At 44.9% G+C, this 21460-nt stretch overlaps 1 protein-coding gene across 1 annotated transcript in view; it reads right to left on the minus strand.

Moving 5' to 3' along the window:
* Positions 1 to 21460, minus strand: part of CUL5 (cullin 5) — a 1916374-nt gene that overhangs the window by 692587 nt on the left and 1202327 nt on the right. The window contains exon 12 of the mRNA XM_069640617.1: positions 10677 to 10809. Within this exon, the coding sequence (XP_069496718.1) occupies positions 10677 to 10809 (133 nt within the window). The remainder of the gene's footprint in view (positions 1 to 10676; positions 10810 to 21460) is intronic.

The following is a 21460-nucleotide window of genomic DNA, read 5'->3' on the forward strand; positions in this document are numbered from 1 at the left end:
CGTCAGTCTGTCTTTTGTGTCCAGAATTCGTTCAAGAATCAAAACATATTTTGCTGGTTTTATCTGTCTCTCTGAACGTGGACTGTTTTTTGATTAGAGCTCCCTCGAATTCTGTCATCTCTGCCAAGGGTTGTTTTAAGTGTATTATCACTCGTGCAGAGTTGCCTGTTGAAGGGACATTTGGGGGGAGTTGTTCCGCCTTTTACTGATGCAACCTCCACAATCCCGTCATTTTATTTATTCCTTGTGGAGTTTCAGTCATTTGGAGTTTTAGGGGAGCCACTTTGCGCTACTTGTCGCCTTCTTTTCTCATCCATGGTCTCAAATTTGGCTTCCTGCTCTAGTGATTTTGTTGATTTAGCAAAGTCCATGGGTAGGACCAGATGACAAACTCTCCCAACTCTTGATCGTTCTTCAATGTTTTTGGGTGCTTGATTTTCTTCGAGTTGCACACCATCAAGTTTAACCTTGTTTTCGTTGATATGTTCATCACTGTCGTCAAAGCATGAGTCCTCTTCATATATTGATAAGTTCATGAGCTCACTCTATGTGATTTCCACACTTTCATCCAGAGTGATTGGTTCCTTAATTGATGATATTTTAGTTGGCTTTACTATTTGTTCATCTTTCTTGCAGTTCACATTGCCCTGATCTGTATTTACAAAGACATTTACTGCTTTCAAGTTTCTCTGAAATTTTCTTGATCCTATGTTGTTACGTTTCCTTTTGCATTTCTGATTTTTTGGCTTTTTTTCCTGAGTTTGACTTGGGTCTGGAATCTGAGGTTCTTGGAATATCTCATAGGTTTTATCCTTTTTTGCAGTGGGAGCACTTCCACTGTCCTCGCCAGAACCAATAATACCTTCCTCATTACTCGAGGTTGAAGGAAGAGACTTATTCGTGTCTGAATCGGAAGGGACACCCAAGACATTCTCCTTTTCACATGGGTCAAGGTTACTTGTTTGAGGCGGTTGACACTGTGGTACTCGGGAGTCATCCGGAGTAGTCGGGACAGTGACTATTTCTTTCAGGCAGACCTCGAGTCTCCTTTTCACCAGTCAGCTCAGCCAGATATGTTGAAGGACACAAGTCCAACGGCTTAACTATTATGGGCTGTGTATGACTTTGTGGTTTTAAATTTGGCTTCTCAGGCTGTTGACTTTGTCCATCCTTGTGTGGAGTTTTCTTGGACTCCCACTTTTTGTTGGTTGACAAGTGAGGCAGAGAGAGTAAAATTGACCCTAGGCCATCTCTCCTCGACTTTTGACTCTGTTTAAGCAGGCCCAATGCTTCTCTTGTAACTTCAGCCAAAACTCTCTTGTCCTCGCCGTTATGTTTTTGTTCAGCTAGATCCTTCAAGGAATAATCAATTCTTCGAATGTTTTCCCATATTTTAACATTTGAAGATTCACTTTGAGAGTCTGCAATTGGTAATTTGGAATTCATAAGTGCAGACAGAGTTATCAAGTCTTTTATGTTTTAATTAATTTGCTCATACATCTTGAGCACGGGAGCCATAGCTATAGTTAATGATGACATGACAAATGGTCTCAAGTCATTTAAGGCTTCCTTGATCATTTTTTTAACATGGGCATCCCTCATGGTTTGATTTGTACTAGCTTAATGAAGCATACGTTTTACTTTTGGCTGATTCCGTTGCATAAATGGAGAGTTGAATGTAGACTCATCGGTGGAGGATGAGTCAGACCGTTTTCCGCACTCAGAATATTTGAAGACCCTTTGTGTGGAGTTCTCATTTCCTGCTGATTGTTCATTGTTTTTAAGGTAGATGTTTTTTTACGTGAACTATTTCTGTTCTGTGAACAATTAATTGGGGGAGAAGAGCTAGAAGCCACACATCCTCTTTTCCTGGCACCCACTGGCCAGTAATTCAAGGCAGTGGCCTCCTTTGCAGGAGGCGAGTGCGGCTCAGGGATTAGCCAAGGCACTTTATGGCATTCCTCCGTGTCGAATCTCAGATCAATGGTGGTGGATGATTTTGAATTTAACGAGCCATTCATTTCCATCAGGTCTTGCAGCAATTTATTCACTATAGCCAAAGAATTTCGCCTTTTGGAAGGTGAATGCAGTATTTCCCTCTGTTCCTTATTCTTTGGTGGAACTGCGGATGGTACATTCTCCTGTGAACTTGTGCCGGCCACCTCGTCTTGATATATATCCAAAGTGTCTTGGACCGATTCCCCTTCACAGTCATTTTTTGATGTAGCCTTTACAGGCACAAGGTGCAGAACATTGTGATTGGAGATGAACTCCTTGTTTGATCCAATAAGTGCAGCGGAATGCATATTTACTGTTGCTTTGGTCACTTGACTCATGTGCACTCAAGTCCTCTGGGCGAAGCTGTCGCGCACTTTAGCCATGCGCCGGTGCTCTCCGACGTAAGCCGTCTTTCTCTATGGTCAGAGCCGCCAAGTTCCGACCCCGCAGGCAGTCCGGAGACCTGCAAAGTGTGCGCTGCCAAGACGCGCAAATGGAGAACGCCGCCGCTCAACGCAGCAGCGTCTCCAACGGTCGGGAGGGACGAACCTGGGCCCCCTCGCGAGCCCACTCCCAGACCAGCCGAACCCACTGAGAGCGCTCCATGAGGGGGCAGGCCCACAAAAGCACTCTCACAGGCTGGCGCAGCAAAACCAAACTCCACAGGTATGTGTTAATTGAATCTCGCTGTTTTGCCTAAGTGGGACAGGTGGGACAGGTGTTGTATGTGGGTTTGTGTTTTATGATGACAGTCACTCGCATTAACAGTCTCACTTGTGCTACTTTTAGCATGAAATCACGTGGCAATGAGATTACACGAGCAGCCTGGGAAGAGCTGTTAAATGATTTTCTTACTTGTGATGTCCCGAAGGCAGCTTCTGGCTGGCTTATGGAGTCGGTTAGGTTTTGAGCTCCTCCTTGTCCAATACGCCGCAGTTGCAGACGTGTAAGCGGTTGATGAAATTTTTGCGGTGGGAGCTTGTCGCGATCCATAAAAGATGTAGATGGAGAGCGTGCTGAGCGAGCCTCAAGAGACTCACGAGACTCTGCACCGACTCTGCGCCGCTCCGCGGACTGCAGGGGGGTTTTTAAGCTCCACACCCCTCACAGAGTCAATGGAAGTAGAAAGTGTACTAGTGCAAATCCACAGTTCAGGAAGCTCCAGGAAAGTAGAACAGAGTGCCAGAGACTCACGAGACTCCGCCGGGATTCTTCATAAGGTAGTAACAGAGAGTGAAAAGCATTGATGGCCTCCTCTATGTTGATAAAAGGATTCCTTCCATCTCTTTCAACCGTCATATATGCCCCGCATAAAGCATTGGGCTTTACTATTCGGATGACATGGTTTGAACGTTACTATGAAATCAAACCTAGAAATGAAACAGATCCAATGATTTTAGCATTGATTCATAGATCGTGCTGTTTTGGGGAATACCATGTTTCGATGGTCTGTAAAGACAGTAATGGTATGTTGTGCGTCTTCTAGCAGATGCCTCCAGGTCAGGAAAGATTCTTTGACTGCCAATAACTCCTTCTCGAAGATACTGAACCTCTTCTCTGCTGGAGTGAATGTATGAGAAAAACTGAAAATAGGGTGGTTTTCGTTGTTGATGGGATCGGTTTGGGTGAGCACCGCTCCCAAAGCAACATTTGAGGAATCCGTTTAAAGCACATGAGGTACATTCGGCTCGGTAGTTTGAGAACAGGAGCTGTGGTGAATTTTCTCTTCAATGAATGAAAGGCTCGGTCGGTCTCGAATTTCAGTCATAGTTAACTCCTTTCTTGAGTAATCTGGTGAGAGGTTGAAGTATCTCAGAATAGTTGGGGATAAACCACCTATATAAATGGGAAAACCCCAAAAATCACAGTAATTCTTTAACAGGAGGAGGCCAACCTAGGACAGATGACATTTTCTTGGGATCCATTTCTATTCCTTCAGGTGCTAGAATATATCCAAAATAAGTGATTCTAGTCTGATGAAAAAAACATTTATATGCTTCAGCATATAGGCAATGTTATCGTAGCCGTTGTAGTATTTCGTTGTCATGAACGTCATGGAGATCATAGGAAGAGGACAAAAAAAAAATGAAATAAATAACAGATACATTCAAGAGATCATGAAAGATATAGTTGGGGAAATATTGGAAAACCGCTGGCGCATTACATAATCCAAAGGGCATAACGAGATATTAGAAATGCCTGAATTTGGTGCGGAAGGCAGTGTTCCATTCCTCGCCTTACACTCCACGTGCCAAGTTATAGACCCCTATTAAATCCAACTTAGTATAGATATGACCGACTTTGACTTGGTCCAATAAAACTTGCATACGGGGAAGTGAACTATTATTTTACAGTGATGGCATTCAATTGGCAGTAATCTACACATGGTCCGAGTTAATATTCATCCTTCTTGGGAATGAAGAAGATGGGAGCACCAAGGTCTTATGAAGCCTTTCCAAAGATTGTCATCACTATATTCTTTGCGTATTTGGTTTTCCCGCTCAGACAAGGCATAGATTCTTCCATAAACTATTTTGGCATTAGGCAATAATTCAATCTGACGTCATAATCCTGATGGGGAGGAAGCTTGTCAGCTCCTTTTGGATCAAACACATAGAGATACTCTCTATATTCCGGAGTAACCAACGCGCGGTGCAGAGACATGGATCTTACAACTGGAATGGACTTGGGAAGAGCAGAGGGTTGAGACGATGCCAGAGACTGGGTACATCGGGATCCCTGAAAAGTGAGTTTTGGGTTTCTCCGATCAATGGATGGATAATTGTACTTAAGGCAAGAAGTACACAGAATGATCTGAAAACGTGGAGCCGCTATGGCATCGAACTCCAGGCATTCTCTATGTAAATAAACACATATCATGGTCAGGGTTTTAGTGTGGAAAGCAATGTGTCCCGATATGAGAGGAGAACCAACAACCGATAATATAGTTTGACCAGTGGGTTGGACACTAAGGGAATCACTAGTTTATGGGCAAAGGCAATGTCTACGAAGTTACCTGTTGCGCCACCATCGATAAGTGCCAATACTCCTTCCCACTTAATGGAATCAATGCTAAAATCCACCAGAATAAACAAATGTGTATTGGGTGGGCATAGACTGACATAATTCATGGGGGGAATCAAATTTTACCAAACTGTCCGAAGATTATTTATGTTATTGTGCATTGGTAAGGCGCTTATACAACAAGTAAATTGTGTTTCAAAGCACCCACAGGACAACAGGGAGAGGACATGGGAATGAAGAACAAATACAACAATGAAAGATGGAGGCAGACCTACTAGGCCTTGTGAGCATTCAAAACGTGCAAGTGCAGCGGGAGAGAAGGCATGAGTGAATGTGGTGGGGGGGTAAGTGCTAGGTGTATCAAGAGGGAAGTGCTAGGGAGTGAGCAGCTGTAATGGCATAGGTGGAGTGGTCAGCCGCCAAGATGATTAAGTGCAGTCTTGCAGTGACATAGGCCAGTGGGTGCCAAGGCCAATTGCTGGGAGGGGTGGAGGCTGAAGGCGATTGGGTGTGGACTGCCAGGATCCAGGAGCACACAAGTGCCCTGGTCACAAATCTCAACAACTGTGGGATTTAACAGAGGAGGGAGGAAGGGAAGGAAGAGGTGAAAGTCTTGAGGATCTTCTGGAATTTGGAGACAAAGAGGAAGGGGAGGCTATTCCATAGGAGGGAGCCTGCGGAGGAAAGAGATTGGCAACCAGCTCGCCATTTTATCGAAGCGCTTAAAACAGAGTTGGTGTCGGAGGAACGTAAAGAGCTGGAGGGAGAGTATTTAGTGAGAACAAGTTGTAGGTAGCTTGGCCCCCAGCCCTAGACAGCGGTGTGAATGAAGCAGAGGGATTTGAATTTGATCCTTGCAGCAAATGGGAGCCAGTGGAGAGTTTTTAGGGCTGGAGAGATGCATTCCCTGGGCTTGAGGGTAAGGATAAGTCTTGCAGCCCTATACTGGATTAGCTGGAGGGGTCGTAGAGAAGAAGAGGGAAGATAAGGAAAAGGCTATTGCAGTAGTCTAGCCTACAGAGAACCAGAGCTCTAGAGACATTGAGCTTCTGGGGAAAGGTGAGGAAAGTAAGAATTCCTTTGAGGAGGTGGAGTTGAAAGTGGGACTTCTTGGCAAGTTCCTGAATGTGAGGGATGAAGGAAAGAGCAGTGAAAGAGGACTCCAAGGATTCTGGCTTCAGATGAAGAAGGGGGAGAGCCCATAGAAGATGACCAGAGTGAGGGACAGAAAGAGCAGGAGTCCCGATAGGAAGGAACTCAGTCTTGCTGGCATTGAGGCAGAGATAATTGAAAGTACACCAGGACTGGATGGCAGATAGGCAGTCCGGAGTGATGGAGGAAGTAAGAAGAGGATCAGAGGAAAGTTTGAAGAAGAGCTGTGTCATCTGCATAACACTGGAAGTTTGGAGAAAAGGTGGAAATGAGGTGTGCAAGCAGAGCAAGGTGGTTGTTAAACAGCCTGGGGGAAAGGTTGGAGCCCTGGGGGACGCTGCAGGTGGAGAAAGCAGTGGGTGAGGAAAAAGAGCACAGAATAACCTGGAGCGGACAGTCACTGAGGAAGGAGGTCAGCCAGTGCAGTGCCCGCTCTGCGATACCTCGGTTATCATGCAGTAGTTTATGAGGATGGATTGGTTGACCGTATCAAATGCAGATGAGAGATCAAGTAGAATGAGAACAGCTGGAGGGAGAGAGAATCAAGAGATGCGAGCAGTTCCTCACAGGTGTTCAGAAGAGCATTTTCCGTGCCTATGAATGCCCAGAATCCAGACAGGTGGTCATTGAAACAACCAACTAGTTCAGTGTGCTTGGTCAGTTGGGGAAAGACCAGCTTCTGCAGGCGTTTCCGAAGGAAGAGTGTGATAGATATCGGTGGGTAGTTGGCTGGACAAGTCTGGTCTGCAGAAGGTTTTTCAGGAGAGGGCACACAAGGGAGTGTTTGAGTGAGGAGGACAAAAGATATAGTAGCAAAAGAGTGGTTGCAGATATCAGCGAGTGCAGGGGCAAGGGAGACAATATTGTTCTGGAGGAGCAAGCAGAAACCTGTTTGGAGGAGATTTTCATGGACCAGGCAACTCTGGTGACCTCCTCAGGTGTGATAGGAGCGAGAGAGGCAGAGGGAGCAAGGGAGGCCATAGGAGGCAAGGGGATGGGCGAATGGGAGAAGGACGCAAGGGTACACAGGATGTCCTGAGTTTCTGCAGTGAAGTCTGAGGCCAGTGCGTTGCAAAGAGCCTGGGAGGGAAGAGGAGAGGAGAAGACTGCGGAGGGTTTGGATAGTTTCCTGCAGATTTTAAAGAGTTCAGCCGTCTTGTTGGATTGACTAGAAACAGGCCTGGATGTGGGCTCTTTTCCTGGTGCATATTTAGAGTCTGTATTGCCTTTGGAGCAGGCTACAGGCCAGTTTGTCAGAGGTTGAGCTTGAGGTCTGCCACTTCCGCTCCGCAGCTCTGCACTTGCATTTCAGAGCTGCAAGTTCGGAGTCGTACCAAGCGTTACGTTTAGATGCATGTTTCAGACGGATCCTCATGACTGGGGCAAGAATGTCAAGGGTATTAGTAATGGCAAGATGGAGGTTGCTGAGAGCGGAGTCGGAGATAGCGTTTGTAGTGGTGCGAGGGGAGGATGAAGGTAGATGCGAAGGCAGCAACTGACACTCGTTTCATCTGACAGTGTTCGTGAACGAGGTAGGCATTGCTGAGGGAGGCGTGGTCAGAGGGCAGAGAGGACCCAGGTGCGAGGAGAGGGTGGTCTGACCAGGAGTGGGGTGGTCAGTGGGGAGAAGCGTGAAAGATCAGTGTGGATGAAGCCAAGTGAGTATCACCAGAAGGGAGAATGGAGAGGGAGAGAGGTCATTGAAGAGAGTGGAGGCAGTGATTGAGGAGTCAGGTGGATGTTAAAATCGCCACTGAGAAGGAGTTTAGAGGTGGTAGTGAAGAGACAGGAGGAGAAATCAGCCCATTCAGAGAGGAACAGGGTGGAAGAGCCAGATGGTGGCAATGGTCAGTGAGGAGGTGGGAGAGATGACCAACTTACAAACCAGGCTCTCGAAGGAGGAGTAAGGCTGGGTGAGTATGAGGGGAAAAAGGGACCCAATCAGGGAAGATAAGAGCAAACCCACTGCTTGCACCATCAGGGCGAGGCTTGGAGATGATCTTATAGCCATCAGGGAGAAGGGAGCCAAAAGCAGTGACTGAGCTGGACTTAAACCATGACTCAGTAAGAGCAAGGATATCAAGGTCAAGGTCTTCAAGAAGTAGGCAGGTGTCAGAGGAGTGTTTGATGGCAGAACGAGCATTAAGCTTGGCAAGATGCAGGAGATCTCCACCGTTGAAGGTTTTCTGAGAGGTACAACAGGGACATGGGACACCAGTCGAGGAGGTTTGGGGGGGCAGAGAGAGAGGAAGAAGGAGTAGCAGGAGTGGGGAGGAAGTTAATGAGGGATGGCAGGCACCCGTCAAAGAGGAGGAGGTTGGGATGAGGACCCTGAACCAAGATAGTGCCAGTGAGATAAACATTAATGATACACCTGGATGATGTGAAGCCAGCCAAGAGGACTTCACATTTAGTGCCACCATTAATGGGTGAGGATGTAAGAGGAGGGAGAGTAAGGACGAGGAGTCCATAGATCTGGAGAGGGGACAGAGAAAAGAATGTCAGTAAATATCTGTCTGGAGGTTGCGCTGACATACGTGTCCGCAATGGGTAGGTCAGGGTTGGTGGTCGATCCCAGATGTTTTCCTGTAGAAACAGGGTTCTTTCAGGACACTTTGGGTCTCCACACTAAAAACAAAGTTTCAAGTGCCGATGTCGTTCCCTTTCATCAGGTGATACAGGGCCCGGGTACTTCCCAACTGCATTGGTTCGGATTCAGAGAGAGATGCATCCTATTCCCATTGGGGAAGGAATCCTTGTGAATTCTGCCCTTCTCTGGTCTGTTTCTTTCTGAGGCCCTATAATTGATCCGGATAACCAAGGAAAAGAAGTCAGATTATTGGGGAGCTCCACTACCTAAGAGCGTCTTTGATGTCTTCTTTCAGACCTTTGCAAAAGATGATAATCCTAGAGACTTCGGGCCATCCAGTTTGTGTAACCAGACTTTTAAAGAAAGACATATAGGAAACGAGATCCCCATTTCCTTGCCAGATGTCCAATAATATGTTTTTAAAAGCTTGAGTCGTACACGGACGGTCAAACATATTTCGGAAAGGCCTCTAGAAAGCGGTTGCAATCGCTTAAAAGAGGACTATTCTCATCTACATAGGGTGTGACCCAAGCTAAGGCTTTTGTTTCTATATTCAACAATATGAATGAAACCTTTGCTTGGTCAGAGGTGTATAGTTCAGGTCTATTGAGATAATGGATCTGACATAAGGTCATAAAAGACTGAAAGTCTTTGTGATCTCCTCCATATTTAGGAGGCATGGGAGCAGATGGGATGTTTGGAGCTGCACTGAGAGCTGGTAGAGTGGCCGGGTCATGAACAGTTTTACTATCAGAACGAGACGAAGCAGCCCCCTCTGCACCCCCAGGGGGAACGAAGAGGCAAGGATTTTTTTGGATAACGGTTCCATAGAATTCTGCAGAGCAGTCATAGGCTGAAAGAGGACGGCATACTCTTGACGAGATGTAGCAACCTCTACCTGAAGCTTCTTTACTGCAGAAGTTAAATCCTTTAAAACAGCGTCCATAACTCAGGTGGGAGTCAAGGTTCTCACAATCCGTTAGGTTTGTCAGATTAAGCGTGATGACTTGGTGATCCCTTGGAAGTCCAGGAGGCTACGCTAACCCCCAACCCATGTGAATAAATCCCACAGATTGGGGAACAACCTATGTAAGGAATTACCCCGAGCAGCAGTGCTACATGACATCCCCCCTCTGGAGGAGACATGATAAACTAGATTGTAATACAGGCAGGGCAGTAGTTTTATCAGACAAAAGCAAGTCTCTGGCAGTAGTGTCCTTACCTATGGATAAGTGGCTGCTAGCCTCAAGGAACACCAATGAATGATACAGGCCCTGAGCTAATTACCTAAAATTAAATACCTGAACTAAGAGAAACTGGATGCACGGGTTCTGAGTTACCAGGAACTACGATTGTTGCGAGAATGGTGATGCAATGCACTTCCCAAGGCTTTATAGCCCGGTCCGCGCTCAAGGGAGAAGAAGTAGAGGAAAGGACCCAACAAAAATGTAAATCACATGACTTGCATTTCCGCTCGCATTTGCGAGGACGGAAGAACCCCGGTTTCGAGGGAGGCCTCTTGGCTTCCTGCAACTGCCAAGGCAGGCAGTAAAGCAGCAAGGAGGCTCCCAGGACCCTGCCAAGTCGCGTGGCACCACCATAGGAGCAGACAAGATCAGGGTCTGGGATCAGTACAGCAGGCTTCAGCCCCTAAAAGAACCCTAAAAAGTCACAATACAGGAACAAATACAGAAGATTAGTGTCCAGAAGTCATTTACCATCAAACATATTAGTGGGACATAAAATACATGTATTTAAACCAAGACCTCACTTTTAGGTGCATTCACAAACAGCAAAATGCTTACACCAACAATACACAAACTGCACCACAATAAAACAAACATCCCTTCAAGTGCACAAATTCAGGAGATTTAAAATGCACTAAAAGTAATTTATACACACACTCACTTACCACTTCTTTAAGCTTTGCTTCGATTTCTTCAGAGGTCAGTTTTTTACTAAGTGGTGTCTTCCTTAACAACATGTCACAATAATTAGCCAATAGTTCAGGGCATTTTGACTCTGGTTGCGTCTTTAAACCAACCCTGTTAGCATTAGAGGACAGATTAAAGAGAAGTCAAATTTAATAATCACCAAATCTCTTACAAATTGTACAAAGCAAAACTACAATGGAGTCAAAGGTGAGGTTACACTGAAGGCTGAGCTACACCACCTAATATTAGATGTGAGTCTACAATTTTGAATAAATGTGATTGGCAAGCTGGAAAGCACAAAGGATCAATCCAAGCCTCAAACTCCTAGTCTTGAATGTTACAAGAGGTCTAGAAGATCCAACTCCAGCACCAAACCCACCTAATAATTTCAATTATGGATAATTAGTAGAACAAACAACAATTGTGTTATAATAACCCAATCAATATTCAATGCCAATTTCGATGAAGGATTTTTAGATAAGGTTTTAATAAACCAGTTTGCATACAAATGCAAATGTTATTTCTAGCTATGCATACAAAATAAAAAAGCCAACACGTCTTTCAACCTTTCACAGGGCTAAATTGAATCATTTTCTGAAAAACGCTTTCCTAATTCACCACACAAAAGCTTAATAGCTTGTGCTGGAGTCAACTTTATAATCGGAGCAGTCCACCCTAGTGTGGACGGGCTGAGACTCTGTTGCATACGCTTAGGACAATCTCCATCTTCTGGACCTTAATTACATAGTGAAAACAGTCTTTTCTTGGAGTTTTATCTTCTAGACCTCTCAAAGTAAAATTATATTTGTTTTCCTAAAACAAAAACACTTAATCAGCCGAAGTGTAAGTTGAGCACAATGGTCTCTTACACAACAGACAGAAAAAAAGGGTAACTTGAATGAAGTGTTCTAAAAAGCTAACTTGCCTTCCAAGAGACAAACTGTAATCTCTCTGCACAGTTCATATTTTCGTTAAAACACCTAATTGATTTACACAAAACTAATGATAGTTGGAAACTGCAATATTTTATGAATATATATGTTGGGGTGTTTCTCAGGTTCCCATACTACATTTTAAAGTACTTTACTCTTCAACATCAATGTATGTCTGGATTTGGGCTCATAATAAGTACAATGTATGGTATATGATATTGGTAAGACATCTCCTAAATTTGGTGTGTGTGTGTAATTTTCAACTTAGGGCACCAAGCGGTGGTCCCATGAAACATTTTTGCTTACATTATTAGTTATTAGCACATGGACATTTAGTTATTGGCCTCCTCTCAGCCAATTAGAATGTTAAGAGTGCAGTCAATAACTACTGGTATTGACTTCATTCTGAACATTCGCTCTTCAGAAGCATAAAGTGAAACAAAGCAATATCCAGGAAAGATTGTGTTTCAACAAGACACTCCTCACTGGGAGTACCTTTTGTAATCTGCACAACAATAATGAACACAGAAAAAGGAAAGATAAAACATTAGAAAATGCGTTCACTTTCTTATTGACAAACTGTTTACTTTTACATGACACTTAACGCATGCTCATTTTAAATCTGTTTCGGTTCAACCAAGTTGCAATTAAAATACCTTTTTTGTAGACAAACGTGTTTTAAATTCTACAAAATAAAACCCAGGCCTTGCAAATTATAAAATATGAAACTAAGCCTGCAGGGCGAGTTCCTTAGTTTACATACTCGACCTAAGAGAAATGCACTCTCCCTAAGGTGACTGGTGACAACATATTTAGGTAAAATGGTGCGTGTTGCCATAAGCACACTTCATATTTGGTGCAATGCTGCCAAACATGCCCAGTGAAACTTGCATTTGCCCGTTTATTCAAACAAAGTGTGTTTGCAGTAAATGCAAAATAAGTTTCTAACATCCCCATACTCGCATGCAAGGTCAAGTATTCTGCAAATGGTGCTCGCCCTTCATAAAAACTACTCACCAATGCTAGTGGGCTAGTAGATTTTGTGAACCCTGAAAACCCATTTAATTTACTAAGTTCATTCATTTACTTCACTAAATCTTAAAGCACAATGTTTTACTTCACCACCAAAACAATAAGTATTTCTATTACCAGCATATGCAAATAGCCTTATAGACTTCAGAAAGGGGTCATTATCGCTTGGGATAATGTCCCTTCTCCAACTTATGTCCCTCTGCTTCGCCTCATGCCATAACTTAGTTGCCGGTCATTATCCCGCAATATGGACCCCTCACCCGGTCTATAAAGCTATATTATGAGTGACAACGTCAAAAACCTTTAACTAAAAAAAACATAATATCCCGCTGTGTCATGTGTGCCTGACCTTTGTGCTGCTTGGTTTAGGGTAGTTCTGCAAAGTAATCTTAATTGTTTGCATAAATACGACGCTACAGTAAGCAAAAAAAGATTGAAGGTGAGAAATGGGTATCAGAAAAATATTTAAAAATAAAAGATTATTCTATCCTATGGCAAGACCTGGAGGCTAGTTTTATGCTTCACTTCCTTTCAGTAGAAAAGTAACAATTTAAACAGTACATCTACATCACAAAGAATTCTTCGAGTAGTCCCTTTGAATTTCTAAACAGTTGAAACACTAACCAGTAAGATTCCTAGTCCAATCCTATGGCAAGGTCCATTATGACGTCACATCTTGTCCTTGACAAATCCCATTTCTTTGCTGCACTTTCAGCAAATAAGTGTTTTTGCCTTTGCTCAGTCTTTGGTATTGGCAATGACTTAATGCTATGCTTATGTGTTGGCTTAACAGAGGAATCTTCCCTCTTCATTTAATTGTGAGTGCATGTTTTGTACGCTTAACATGTTCTCTTACTTTTATTCAGGGTTTCCATCCCTGCTCTAGGGATACTGGGCAGGGGAGAGGCTATGTCCTATCAGTGTTTTTCCTATCTGGCCCATCTGCCCAAGTGCTGGTGTGCCCTTTTTGCTCAGCCGGGTTCCCAGCTCTCGTTCAGCTAGACTTCAGGAGGCGCCAGGCACCCCACGGGAGAACCATTGTGGCTTACCAAAGTGGGCTACTGATGTGGTGTTGCACCCACTGCCACTGCCAAGCCCACTTACACTGCAGGCCCTCTCCATTTGACTACGGTACGCTTTTCCAGACCCCTTCCTCAGGAATTCATACGTGCAGGGAGAGCCCCCTTTGCTCCATGCGTGGAAGATAGGTCTTGTAGAAACACAGCAAGAACTCCACAGGGCCCAAAGCTCACTCCCCGCCTTACCTACTAGCACCAGCAAATAACTCTTCTTGGAAAATGTGCATTTAAAAAAGTGAAGTAGATCAGAAAAACAAAGTTGGAGCTTTACAAATACATAATTTTATTATTGTTGTTTCAGGGGCCCTTACTAATATCCCATCTTAGCTGATGACCTCAGCACCATGTACTCTGTGGAAAATTAGGTGGTCAGTGTTCTTTACAGTAAGCAATGCTACCTCCTGCTTGGGCGACCATGGCTACGTCCAAGAATGTAAACATGATTCAGATTTGGCCATCAGTTCTTTGAACACTGTGTAGTCTGTAGACAAGACGGGAGTGATCTGACGCCCTAGATAGCATTATGCCTTTCTAGCAGCAGCTGGATTCGATGAAGGCATATTTTGACTCCCAATTTTCAGCCCTGCATTCCACTTGGTGGGGCTCCTGTGAGGGGGACGCTGGACAGGACTTGCTAATGATAAGGTCATGACAGGGGCAGTACCATGGGACATAATGGACCTGCTCTTCTACCCACTGCAGGCCCTACAAACACAGGAGGAACCCTGCTGTGGGGCTTTGACCGCCTATCAGAAGCTAAATGCAACGCTTAACATAGGAGGAACACTACCACCCCTCAGACACTCAACACTAGGGGCTCACAAGAGAGGCCAGATCTCCGAGGAGTGAACCAAGACTCGTCCTCAGATGAAGTAAATGAGGATTTGAAAGTTGGACAGCTGGTGCAAGTGGATCTCTGGCCCACCCACATGCTTAGCCTTGCCTCTTCCTTCCCTATTAAATCACAGTGAGCCTCTAGCCCGGGCATCTGAAGCAAAGGGCTGAAAAAGAAATTGGCAATTCCTGTTTGGACTTGTAAAGGCAGGCTACAAAAAAAGTTACTTACCCCTGGTAACGTTCTGTTTCGACTGGATGTTGCACCCACGTATTCCTCATCTTTCATATTCGATATCCAGCTTCAGCTGCTTTGAAAAATCTTTTTCGGCAGAGGGCGCTGTGCGTCGATGCAGTTGACTCGATGTCCCTCGAGGGCCTCCGTCTCGAGGATGACTTCATCAAAAGGTGTATGTATGGCACACACAGCGCCCGTTGGCTTCAGTTCTATTTTTCTTACAGTAAAAACTACCCGCATAACCACGGGTTTCACCGTACCAAGCTTTGAAGGAGTGAAAGCTGTAATAGTATGGGAAAATCTACTGTGGGGTAGGTCGGGAGGGCGATGAGGAACATCCAGTCGAAAGAACGTTACCAGGGGTAAGGAACTTGTTCTTCGAATGGATTGTGTCCTCCCACGTATTCCTTATTTTTGATAGACTCCCAAAGCAGTGTGTTTTGGTGGAGGGAGTAAGAATTTAGTTTTCAATGGTTTGCATGAACCCGATGGAGGACCGCTTTTCCAAAGCTTCCATCCTGACCGATGGAAGACTCAATGCAGTAATTATTTGTGAACGTGTGAATAGTAGACCACATAGCTGCCTCGCAAATGTTTCTGAATGGTACACCCCTTTGCAGAGCTGTAGAGGTAGCTATGCCCCTGGCGGAATGGTCCCTCAATCCTTCTGGAGGATCCTTGCCCGCTAGTCTGCAGCATTCTGAAATTGCCAGAATGATCCATCTGGATAAGGTCCGTTTTGTCACAGCCTGACCCAGTTTGTGTCCTGTATAGCCTATATAAAGCTGATCAGCAATACAAAGTTTGGATAGTCTAGCTAGGCAAAAGCTCAGAGCTCTGCACACACCCAATCTATGTAATCTCTCCTCCTCTTTGCCAGGATGAGGTGGAGGATAGAAAGTGGGCAATACAATTTGCTGCCCTACATGAAAATCAGAAATGATTTTGTGTAAAAATGAAGGCTTAAACCTCAGAACAACCCCATTCTTGTGGAAGATAGTAAAGGGTGGCTTTGCTGACAGTGCCTGCAATTCACTCACTCTACAGGCTGAAGTTAATGCTACCAAGAGAATAGTTTTAAATGTTAACAACCTTAACAGACATGAATGTAAAGGTTCAAAGCTTGCACACATTAGAAATGTTAATATAAGATTAAGGTCCCAAACTAGAACCTGGAAAGTAAATGTGGGGAAGGGGGAGTGGGGGGGGGGGGGTTGAGGTGGGGGCCTGGGCGACGGACACTGGTGAGTGCCTTTAGAAATTGTGTCACCAGTGGGATTTTGAAATATGAACATTCTTCTGATGAGCACTTGGATAGCGCTGCCAAGTAGCCCTTAATTGTTTCAACCTGGAGCCCCAGATTGGCTAAGGATAGTAGAAAAGATAACACTTCTGGTGTTTTGCCTAGAAAAGGGTCTACATTCTTGTCTTTGCACCAGCTGCACAATTTGTTCCAACGGCAACGGTATAAGCACTTTGTTGCGGGCCTTCTGGCCGAAAACAAAATCTCTATTACGTCATCCGGGAGGTTCCAATCCTTGTATCTCAGCATCTCACAAACTATGCATGAAGGCTGAGTGTCTTGACCTCTGGATGGAGAACCCGACCCTCCTCTCATGAGAGAAGGTCCTCTTAGTGGAAGACGTATTGGAGGGCAGATGGACATGTCCAGAATGTCCGGGTACCACGTCCTCCTAGCCCAATGCGGGGCAATTCGGATAATGTGTTTTCCGAACTTTCGTAATCTCCTGATCACGTGAGGAATGACAGGGACAGGAGGAAACACGTACAGGAGTGGAAATTCCCAATCCACTATTAATGCGTCCCCTAGAGCTCCTCTTGGAGGAAATTCCTTGGAGCAGTACAGTTTGTATTTCCGGTTGACACTGGTTGCGAACATATCCACTTGAGGGGTTCCCCAAAGGGTGAAGATCTCTTGAAGGACTTCCTGAGCTAGTTCCCACTCGTGGGAGACCGTGATCTGCCTGCTCAGAGCATCCGCCAGCATGTTCTCCTCCCCAGCTAGGTGAACTGCCGCTAGAGGTTCCTTCTTGAATTGCCCAGTACGAGAGCTGCATTGCCTCTCTGCACAGTGGTAGTGACCCTACAGCACCTCTCTTGTTGAGGTAGTACATGGCCACTGTGTTGTCCGTCATTATCGGGACATTCTTTCCCCGTACAGCAGCATGAAAGCCTTCAGCGCAAGTCTGATTGTCTTTAGCTCCAAAAGATTGATGTGTAGTTTGGACTCCGATGGGGAGCAAAGACTGCTGATTGTCAGATCATTGGTGTGGGTTCCCCACCCCGTGAGTGAGGTGTCCATCACTACTGTTATCTCCGGCCATGGTTGCCAAAAAGGTTCTCACTTCAGAATATGGTCCTCGCAGGCCCACCACAGAAGATTCTGTGCAACTCTGCTTGGAACCTGAAGTAGGTTTGACATGTTTCCTGAAAACTGGGATCATTGTGTCCAGAGGGTTCATTGAAGGGATCTCATTCTGAGGCGAGCCTCTGGTGCCGAGCAACCAAATAAATAAATAAATAAATAAATAAAATAATCGAAGGCCGGGAGACGCTGGGCACTCTGACATTTGGAAACCATCTGTAGAATGTCTTGAGCCCTCACCTCGGGTGGTGAGCTCTTTCCCACGAATGTATCCAGAACAGCCCTGATGAACTGGAGTTTTTGAAAAGGTGTCATATGTGACTTCTTGTAATTGAGGGAGAAGCCCAGTCTGTGCAGAGTGGCAGGTGACGTTGAGATGATCCAGGACTTGTTTGGGAGAATGCGCCCTGATCAGCCAATCGTCCAGGTAGGGATAGAAGTGAATCCCCCCTCTTCTGAGACTCACTGCCACCATCACCATCAGTTTGGTGAAAACCCTTGGGGCGGAGGTCAGCCCAAATGGCAGAACTCGAAACTGATAATGAGAACCGCCAACGGCAAACCTCAGGTAATTTCTGTGCTTGAGTTGGATTGGCACATGAAAATAAGCATCCTGACGGTCCAAGTACACCATTCAGTCCTGGAGTTGGAGGGCCTGAAGGATTTGAGAAAGTGAGACCATCTTGAATTTTGAGGAACATGTTCAAGTATCTCAAATCCAAGATGGGTCTCAGTCCGCTGTCCTTCTTGGGTATTAGGAAATAAGGAGAGTACCATCCCTTGTTCCTTTCCGGTACAGGCACAGGCTCTATAGCGCCTTTCTCTAGCAGGGTCAACATTTCCTGCACAAGGAGCAAATCTGGAACCCTCAAAGAGTGGCTCCCCCGTAGATGGTTCTGAGGTCTCTGAATTAAAGGAAGGCAGTATCTGTGGGCTATGGTTTCCAATGCCCAAGCATCCGAACTAATGTCTCACCATTCTTTCAGATGCCGAGACAGCCTGCCTCCCACTGGTGTTTTGTGACTAAAGACGCCAGAGAGGTTTTGAGATGGCTGATGCAGTGGCTGTTGGTAAGGATGCCCCTGGTTGAGTGGGCTTCGCACCTCTCCCTTGTCCACCACGAGAGAATCTTCTTTGGCCTTTTTGACCAGCCATTCCTCTCGTTCTTCCAACTGAGTAGTGCGAAAAGATCTGCCCCACCAAGGCTGTCCACTGGAGCGAAAAGGCTGAGGCTGCCTAATAGCGGCACCTAAGGATTTGGTTGCTGCCCTTGGGCGTAGGACATGCAGGGGAAACAGGGCATATATGATGTACCGCCCCACAATTTGGAGTAAGGGAAACTAAAAGCTATTTATTTGTCCAATTGTGGTGCAGAGCATTTATTTTTAGAAATGTTCCTTTCTTATTCCCAATGCTTGAAACATATACAGACACTGCTTACCTTCCAATGACCTGCTCAGTAAGGTCAGTGTATCAGTAGAGTAGGGGGTGAGTGGATGCACAGCTGTCACAACCCCTCCCACCTTTATGTAAGAGGTTGCAAAGCAAAGCCCAACCATCCATGAAAATCTGCAGAGCATCTTTTCAAAGACAGTGAACAGATTTGAGTGGTAAGTCCACAAAATAACATTTGCCTTGTATAGTTCAGAGTTCAAAACAAGTATTAATATACAAATAAAATGTATGTGACTGTGTAATGTATTAAAGCATTTATGATAAAATATTACTATGCACAATGTCACCTTCTAATAAACAGTTTAGCAGAGAATTCAACTTGACGGTTTCCTTCTCCAACTAGGAGAAATATTGAATCATTATTTGCTCATGGGATAGTATAGTCAGACATTGGGCCAGATTATCGAAAAGCAGCACAAATTAAAGGAGCGCAGCAAAAGCACTCATTTCATTTTTGCTGTTTTCAAAATTGCTCAGATCACCTTATTTGCAAAGTCACCTGAGCATTTCTGTTGAGCCCCCTTACATACATTAGTGTTGCAGTGCGCTTCCGACACTAATGTATGTCAGGCTTCCAGCAACCACGTGATTGCTGCACGTGCATTTCACTGAGACGGGTCATTAAAGGGCGAGTCTCTGTGAAATGCTCAGAGAAAAAAAAACATTTCCATTCCTGTTTGGGGGATGGAAATGGTGTGTTATGTTGAGATGATTTATACTGCGCACTGCTGCCATATCCATCATCTCCAGGCGCTCTAGTGGATCTGTAAGGTAAAGTGGGGTGGTTTGATGCGTATAGAACCATGAGTGACTGGAGTCTGTGCATGTGTGCTTTCTGGGTGTGCTTTGTTTTGTACACTTTGTACACTGCATGCTTATTGTTTCCGAATGTGCGGGGTCCAGCCGTTGTGTTGTTGCGTGTTGGAGGCTGTTGGGGTTTTTGAGTTAGTTTGAGAGTAATGTGCTGTTTTGGGTGTTTAGCAGGATGGTTCGCTAGCCATCTGGGTATGGGTGGCAGATGTGTGGTGACAGAGGGTGGTAGAGAAGATGATGTGGTTAGTAGGGTTTTGGGTGGTCTCTGGATATTACGCAGCTATGCTATTTTTATTTTTGTAGGGCATTCATCTTTGCATTAGCGGGAGGTAAGAATTGCACTGGTGGGGCGAGACTACAATGAAGGAAATAGATCAGTGTGGTAGAACCTATTGTGTAGGGGACTGTTAGCTGTCACTGGGGTTGGTAATTATCTAAAGGGGCTCAGTGTTGTCCAGGGGATATTTGGTTTCCTGGGTCCTCTTGATCCATTATGCAAACTTGTGTGCGTGTTTCTTGAAACATCAATCTGAGAATTGAGGAGTGTTCAGTTGTAGGGGTCTTCGCGGTTCTGTCCCTCTGGGCTAGCGTTTCTATGCCTTTGTGGATGTGGTTTCTACATTGTATGGGGGTGTAGGCGCCTGCCTATGGTTTGGACATTATATGGGGTTGAAATGGCCTGCCCAGGGTGATCATTGTATGGTGGTTGTTTATCTGTTTTATCTCGGCTCATTGAATAACCAAGTTATAAGCAGTTTCAGAAGATTAGGGGGCCTTCTGCTGTCTTCATTTCCTTCGGGATCAAGTTCCATAGTTTGACTATGAGAATGGATAAAGCAGTTTCTCAGAGTTTAGTTTTCTCAAAGTGTCTTGTTTCTATTTGTAGGTTGGCAGCAGAACTTAAGGATTTTCTGAGTTGGTATTGGGGGACTTTTGCTTGGAGGAATTTGACTCCTTGTCTGTGTAGCGATCTATTGGCAATGCAGAGGGATTTGAAATTGATTTGTTTGACTGGTAGCCACTGTAGAATTCTTAGGGCTGGGGTGATCTCTTGTACTTAGTCTCAGGAGTAGTCTTGCTGCTGTGATTTGGATGTGCTGTCGTTTTTGATGAGGTGTTCAGGCATTACTAGGTAGAGGCTATTTGCGTTGTCTATTCTTGATAATACAAATTAGACGATAACGAGGTACGGTGTGGGAAGAAGGTGTAAGGGAGTATCCCTCTTCTTAGTCGAAGATGGTAGAATTATTTGTTTGCTATTGCTTTGACCTGTGGTTTCAAGGTGAGACCACTGTCCATGAGGATTCCCAGGTTTTTTTGTCATGGCTGACGATTCAGGTTGAGTCCGATACATGAGGGACAGGTGAGAGAGGTCTGTGTTCGGTTGTTGTTGTGATGGGTTACCATTATTTCTGTTTTGCTTGGGTTTAGTTTAAGGATGTTATATGTCGTCCAGGTATTCATACCGGGAGGCATTTATTGAGGGCATTGTCAGGGTCGCTGTTCATAGTCATCTTGAAAATGAGTTGGTTGTCTTCTGCGTGATAGTAATATGTCAGTGCATGAGTTTGTATGAGCTTCATTAGGGGGGGGGGCATGTAGCTATTGATGGAGAGTGGCTTGATCTTTGTTGTATGCCACAGGTGACGTGTTTTGTATTGGATGTGAACGGAGGGTGGTAAGTTCTTTCAGTTGCATTGGTGAGGAATGATTTCAGCAATTGAAGTGCTGTGTTTTGAATACCTGCTTCTTTCAGTCTTTTGAGTAATGTGTGTTTGATTTTATCAAAGGTAGTCGATATGCCCAGAAGTACGAGGGCAAAATGGGTGGTGGTGTCGCCATTCATCTTTAGGTTTGTCCATATGTAGAGGAGTGCTGATTCAGTTCCTCTCATCGGTCTGTAACCAACCTGGGATTGGTCAAGTAGTCTGCTGGATTACACATGGTTGAGTAGTTCTTTGTACAAGAGGTTCTCCAAGATTTTCGCCGGATG

This window comes from Ambystoma mexicanum, chromosome 7q (genome assembly GCF_040938575.1).
Source record: "Ambystoma mexicanum isolate Mex_15411 chromosome 7q, UKY_AmexF1_1, whole genome shotgun sequence".
NCBI classification, from domain to species: Eukaryota; Metazoa; Chordata; class Amphibia; order Caudata; family Ambystomatidae; genus Ambystoma; species Ambystoma mexicanum.